Source organism: Austrofundulus limnaeus, unplaced genomic scaffold (assembly GCF_001266775.1).
Source record: "Austrofundulus limnaeus strain Quisiro unplaced genomic scaffold, Austrofundulus_limnaeus-1.0 Scaffold17, whole genome shotgun sequence".
Lineage (NCBI taxonomy): Eukaryota > Metazoa > Chordata > Actinopteri > Cyprinodontiformes > Rivulidae > Austrofundulus > Austrofundulus limnaeus.
In genome coordinates, this window is record NW_013952419.1 from 840,983 (window position 1) to 847,674 (window position 6,692).

At 38.7% G+C, this 6,692-nt stretch overlaps 2 protein-coding genes across 2 annotated transcripts in view; both read right to left on the bottom strand.

The window, feature by feature from the left end:
- The window catches only part of LOC106514073 (complement factor B), a 25,803-nt gene that overhangs the window by 18,137 nt on the left and 974 nt on the right, over positions 1-6,692 (bottom strand). Inside the window, exons 2-4 of the mRNA XM_014003170.1 lie at positions 6,311-6,517; positions 6,053-6,238; positions 5,656-5,832 (exon numbers count right to left, since the gene is read on the bottom strand). Of these exons, the coding sequence (XP_013858624.1) occupies positions 5,656-5,832; positions 6,053-6,238; positions 6,311-6,517 (570 nt within the window). The remainder of the gene's footprint in view (positions 1-5,655; positions 5,833-6,052; positions 6,239-6,310; positions 6,518-6,692) is intronic.
- Positions 892-4,249, bottom strand: LOC106514074 (complement factor B). Its single transcript, XM_014003171.1, has 4 exons — positions 4,051-4,249; positions 2,847-2,951; positions 2,591-2,722; positions 892-1,288 (listed from the first exon to the last, which is right to left on the bottom strand). The coding sequence occupies exons 1-4, from the start codon at positions 4,061-4,063 to the stop codon at positions 1,176-1,178; spliced, it is 363 nt and encodes a 120-aa protein (XP_013858625.1). The 5' UTR covers positions 4,064-4,249; the 3' UTR covers positions 892-1,175.

Sequence of the window (6,692 nt, forward strand, 5' to 3'; positions counted from 1 at the left end):
ATAATAATAATAATAATAATAATTTTTAATGTCTTACAAACCCTCTGAACCTGACTCCTTTAGCACCATCTTCTGGACAAATTTAGTAAAACTTCACACAAACTGACAGCCACTATACTGCCAGAAGTATTTGCTCAACCATCCAAATGACTGTGAATCAGTGCACAAAGCGAGATCCATAAAGACATGGATGGCAGAGTCTGATGCGGATGAACTTGACTGACCTGCACAGAGTCCTGACCTCAACCCTGTAGAACACCTTTGGGATGAATTAGAGCAGAGACTGAGAGCCAGGCCTTCTGTCCATTATCACAAATGTGTGTCTGCAAGAATGATCAAAAATCCCCATAAACACTCCTAAACCTTGTTGACAGACTTCCCAGAAGAGCTGAAGCTGTTCAAGCTGCAAAGGTTGGACCAACGTCACATTGAACCCTATGGATTATGTGAGTCAACGCAGGTGAGTGAATACTTTTGGCAATAATTTYGACCACAACCATTTTCAATACACAGACCAAAGAAAATATTCGATTTGCTTTTTTTATGGTTTCTCTGAAGTTGCATGGACCATCCTGATCCTGGTTTGGGCAGATGGTGTTTTCTGGATCCAATATGTTTATTTCTCCTCTCATTTGATCAACAACTATTTCTAAACAATTTTTGATTTAATTATATATAAATATATAAATGTATGCAAAGTGATGTCTTTGCAGGGGACAGAAAATGTAGGATTTGTAGGTAAATTAAAAAAGCACGTAACACTAAAATCACTAAATAGCAGCAACTTAACTATTTTTATGACTTTAAAGCTTAGATCAACATTATACATAAAAAATGTGAGAATCAAATTTAACTAAAAGAGAAACACAGGGTGCTGTGAGTCAAATGCAGCCGGGTCCAGAGATTTATTGTAATGTGACAGTGTCAGTGAAAATAGCATTACAGTAAAAATGACATCTTGCTGGGAAAGCCAGGGTGGAAGCAGCGACCGCTTTGCGCATGCGTGTCTTTTTAGAAGCGGTCTGGCTCCTCCCAGTGGTCCTGCTGCCATTTGCAGAAATAAACCACTCCTGGTCAGAAACAGCCAATCAGAGACTCAGTGTCAGTCATGCTTGTGTACTTGAATGGCTCATCTTCTCTGGGGGGAGGAGCCTGGCTGGAGGTGGGAGTGGCACTCAGGGGGAGGAGCCTGGCTGGAGGTGGGAGTGGCACTCAGGGGGAGGAGCCTGGCTCGAGGTGGGAGTGGCACTAACAGGGGGAGGAGCCTGGGGACTAGAAGTGGTTGGACCTGAAAGAAACCAAAGGTCATTTTAGGCTTTCTTCACAGTAAACGGGTTAAAAGCTTTCAGCTGAAGTTTTGTCATTTTAAAATTTCCGTGCTTACAAAAAACTGTTCAAAGAAATAAAACACTTTTAAATCTGGACTTTATTTTACTGTCTTTAAACCGGAGCTCACATCCTTCAAAGCGACGTACAATGGAGACATTATTTACAAAGAATATCTTACCTGTTGTAGATAGCTTTTTAATTAACCTCAGTTTGGAGAATTAAAGTTATCCACACTGTTGAGTTAATYCCTAGCCTGATCGGAGAATTGTTTTTGTGAACGTTGTTTTGCCGTCATTTTCACATTATATACATTTAGCACAAAAAGTAAGGAAATGAAGTGAATTCTACAAATGAACAATGCAGAAAAAGTGATTTGATCGAAGTCTTCAGAAGTGTGGGAGCTTTCCACGCTTCACAAATCTAACTATGGTAATGTGTAACGTGCTATCTTTGTAAAAGTAATTTGGCGAGGCACAGGAGCAATACAGGAATGATGCTGTGCCTGAAAAGAAAACTTGTTGGATTCATCGATGAGGATAAGAGAGATAAACATCAGTGTAAGTCACTACATTTATTCTGTTTGGAAGTGACGAAACGTAATGTTAGTCTCTCCAGTAGCAGTCCTGATGCTGTTAACTTGTTAGCTGGTTAATGACAGTGATAGAGTAAGTGCGTGTTACTTTTTATTTCCGTTTAAGTAGCTTAAGCTTATTAAATTTGAAGTTAATGTTTAAAAGTACTTTATAAATAAATTGAACTTGCTAGCTTTAGGTTTTCATTTGCTGACAAAGTAACACTGCAAAGATTCTAAGTGATCTTTGGGCTATTTACTTGCCTCAACCTAATATTGCAAATAAAACAAGGCATTCAGTGAGTTATTATATGCTATTACGTCAATACTTTTCCCAACTTATCAATAAATCAAAAAAAATGTTGAGGAATTAATCGATTATTCAAATAATTGTTAGTTGCCGCCATATAAATATGAATGTGTGTATGAATGGGTGAATGTATGTAGTGTAAAGCGTTCATAGGGACTTAATAAAGTAGAGCATGAAACTTTTTAGAGTAAAGTTTAGGATAACAAAAATCCATTTTGCTCTTTTGCCTTGTTCAATTTATGTTTTATATTATATTATAATTTTTATATTATACTCATCTTACCTTGATCTGAGTTTTATTACCAGAATGTCCCCTAACTTTTACAAATACATACAAACAGACTGAGGAATCATTTGTAAATGTTTACAACATGACTTACCAATTATTGTATCAAAGGCCTCTCGTAAGTCTTTATCRTTTAGCCTGAAGTAATGAGAACCACCGGTTCCCACCGTTAGAGGCTGCAGGTCATCATCGAAAAGGTCAGCCCCGATGGCAAAAATGTAAATATCTGCAAATGYATGCAGACAGAAAGGTTTTCTTTGACAGGTTAACAGTCTGTGAGCTTTAAAAAATAAATACATGATGGCTCATCACATCAGAAGAAATCTGCACTCATAAAAAAAAGAACTCACCAAGATATTCATCTCTGGAGCCAACATTGGCCATGTCATTCATGTAGACCATGTTCTTTATTCTCTCCACAGTGGGTCTAGGAGAGCCGCCCATGTTGTAAGCACCTGAAGGGAAGAAAAATGGTGTTAATCCATTTTAAAAACTTTTTAATTTAGACCATACACATTAACCATTTAATTATATTATCTATTATACTTGTATTATCTATGGAAATAAAACATGACTTTTATGAGATTAACTTCAATCAGTGAAACTGACAAGAAGTGTTTTTAAAGCAAACCAGTAAAGCAATAGTTCTGATCTTGTCAAGTGGGGTTGTTTACCTGTTGATAGTTCTTTGAATGAGCTTGATTTGATAAAAATAAAGTAGACTGTTTCCAGCTTAATGAGATAGTCTGATGATTTTTGAAGCAATGCTCTTTCAAATAGTTATCAATAGTTAGTACAGACWGAGCATCCTTTCCAAAAATGTCAAAACACTGAACTGTCCTTTTACATTCTCAATAATCCATGTAGAAAACGAGGTTGAGTCAGGTCCTCTGGACGAGTTCTGGACAGGTTCAAAACACTTCTGCAGTCTGAGGACCTTTGTAGAGAATGTGCCTGTTGTTAAACAGGGATAGAGACCTTTGTGTCCAGTTGTTCCACTCTTACAGTACTGCTTTTTGAGAATCAATCAGCCCTCTGTGAAGAACAGGAGACCATCAGCCTGGTGATCACCAGGCTCTTCTTGATCATCTTTTGCATGTGAACAATCAGTTTTGGGTGTCTCAGACAAACTATTGATTTGTTACATTTTACTACATTTTATAGTCTTATATTTTAGTCATTTACTTGGAAGAGAATAACCATTTGTGTGCTTAAAATGTCTCCCTCCCCAGGAGAAACTCTTGTTTAGGTGCAGACATAAGAGGGGTGTAACCAGGGTTTTCTATAAAAGCGTAAGCAGAAGTGACATTAGAAGCCATTTTGTTTTGAGAAAACACAGACACAGGTGTTGAGGATAAATTGGAGTCTTTAGATTACTTTAACAGAGAACCAGATTTAGGTTTTCTGCACTATTCGGGCTTCCAGTTTTGATTACTTTCTAACACCTGCAACTCTTCGTCTTTTGTATAAAAGATGAGGAACCTGTCCAGAGGACGTGACTCAACCTTGTTGGATCTGAATTGTCATTTGAACAAAGCAGAAGGGGAAAATTACCATCTGTAAACATGATCAGGACGTGGCGGTGTTCCTTAAAACCCTCGGGTTTGACTCGATACCTTATATAAGCCAAATCTTCCTCAAATTTTAAGAAGGCAGCGTTTAGATCTGTTCCGGCYTTTTTGTCTTCAAATCAAATCACAAACAGACACGTCACACAATCAGATGAAAACCCAAGCTCCTGCATGTGTAAAACCAGCTGCTGTTTGTTTTTCCTGACTCACCGCCAACTTCAAAATCCTCCAGCCTCTTTATGGCGTCCTTCAGTTCTACGTTGCCYTCCAAGAAATCAAGAATGTTGACGACTTCATATATTTCAGAGGAGAAAAAGATGATTTCGTAGTTTGGTGACACGCTGAATGATGCGATCTGTGAAAGCAGATGAGGATGGTACGACATGAACTCCTGACACTTTGGAAACACATGTAAACGTAGAATTGTTGTGAAATGCTTCATTAATGCAACACATCTTATATTTCAAATTGCTTGTGCTCAGAAATTGTTAAAATAACACTAGGGGGTGTCAAATCAACATCCATAAGTTTAACACTGACATTTTAACACTCCAGTTTTTGCTGTGGGTTGTTATTTTGTTGTGTTATTGATCCATTTAGCAGAAGCAGTGTGGGTTTGGGAGAATCAAGGACTCAAGGATTTAGGACTAAAAATGATTCTTCATATTAAAATTAGCGATCTCATTTCTTACACATCCTCCCAGCTGCCCGTCATTCATCCAACTGAACCGTTAAATAATCAATCTGATCAATCGTGTTTTACCCAAACCACGCCCACAAAACTCCCACTTACTGACTGCAGAGACATCTACTTGAAATAGACTGAAAGGGCTGCTTGCTATATAGTTTTGCTTTAATAGGGTTTCAAAGGAGCAGACAATTTTTGGAAACTTTCCCTGGAAAGTTAAGATGGGAATTTTTTGAAAATTTTCCATAGTAGAAACAGCATACTGTATGTTGTTTAGTCTACAATGTAATGGATTAAACATAAAACAACTGGAAACTCCAAAAAACAAACATCTTCAGAGATTCTTTAACACTCTCTGTCTTTTCCTGTCTTACCTTTTTGATCAGAGTTTTGACTGCGTCTCTCGCTTGTTCAACCGTTTTTTTGTCGATGCTCTCAGAGATGTCCACAGCGATGTAAATATTTAGAATCTCAGTGTTTGAAATGAATCGTTCTACATATGGCTCATCTGGGAATCAGCAAAAATTTAAAGTGCCATAAAAATCTCATTCATAACTCGAAGCCACGACAAGAAAAATCAAGGTCAGTGGAATTAGTTTCATTAAAAAGAACAATAAATTGTTAGTCTTTATTTGTGTTGTTTGTCGATGGAACATGCTATCACAACAGTTATCACATAAAAAGAGTAATTTTGTATATAATCTACAATTAGGAATAAAACTTACTATACACAGTGGGGAACTTGTCTTTGATTGCAGCTCRAAATGCTTCTGACACTTCCAGTGCCGTGTCATACGTGTGTTTGTCTGCAAGGAGTAACAAAAATACAAGTAAGGCTGATTGTGAATCCTGTGATCAAATGACCAAACATGCAGCCACAAATAAAGATCTTGTTCTCACAGTAGCACGCCGGCTCTTGGCCCGTCCACTGGCCGTTCTCCTGACACGTTCTTTCTTTAGAGCCCACCAGAAACAGGTTGCCGGTGCACCTATAATGCACTTTGTCGTCAATCCCAAATAAGTTTCCTGTTCTGGAGGCGCCAGGCGGGATTCCAGGATCAGCACAGACATCTCCAGCTGTGGCAAGAGAAGAATGCAAAGTTCAACCAAAAGAAACCAAACAGCTGTCTTCTTTTCTGTAATTTGTGACTTGAAGACAACAAAACAACAACAATATTTGAATGAAGATAAAGAAATAAATGCTTTGCTTGTTGTAAACTTCTTATGTGTTCTACTGAAACCTAAAAACTTGCTAATGAAGCTAAGAGAAAACCAAAGCCCTCTCTGTGTTACTCACAGTCCCGGCTGCAGATCGGAGTGAGGCCGCTCCACTTCCCGTTGGGTAAACAGGTCCGTTTGACGGAGCCTCTCAGTGTATACCCAGAGTAGCACTCATAGGTGGTCTCGTTGTCCACAAAGTAGCTCTCCTGAGGAGGGGAGACGTCTCCGTTCTGCAGCACGTTGGGGTCTGGACACTCAACGCCTGAAACAGGAAGAATCTGAGTTACCGTTCAGAGCAGGCAGTCTGAGGTAAAAACTGATAGGTTTTACTCACGTCTGCATCTCTGTCTGATAAATTTTTTTGGTGCAGGTCTCCAGGATCCATTGGGCTGACACAAGCGGGTCAGGGTGGGGTATGGATAATAGCCTTCTTTGCACTTGTAGACCAGCAGGCTGTCTCTAGTCAGGTTCCTGCTCAGAATGTATTCACCCCCCTCTATTTGTATGTTGCTGTCAGAGCAGTCACCCTGAACCTCAACCCCTGCAGGGAGATGGTTTGTGGTCAAAGGTCACACATCTGAATTTGGGGGAAAAAAACTCTCCATAGAATAATATTTTTAATCCTAGAACTGAGGTGATTAGTTAAACTAATTCTTCTGTTTTATTTAAGAAAAAAAAAGTTTTTGCTTTTAATATGTAACCATTATATGTTGTCC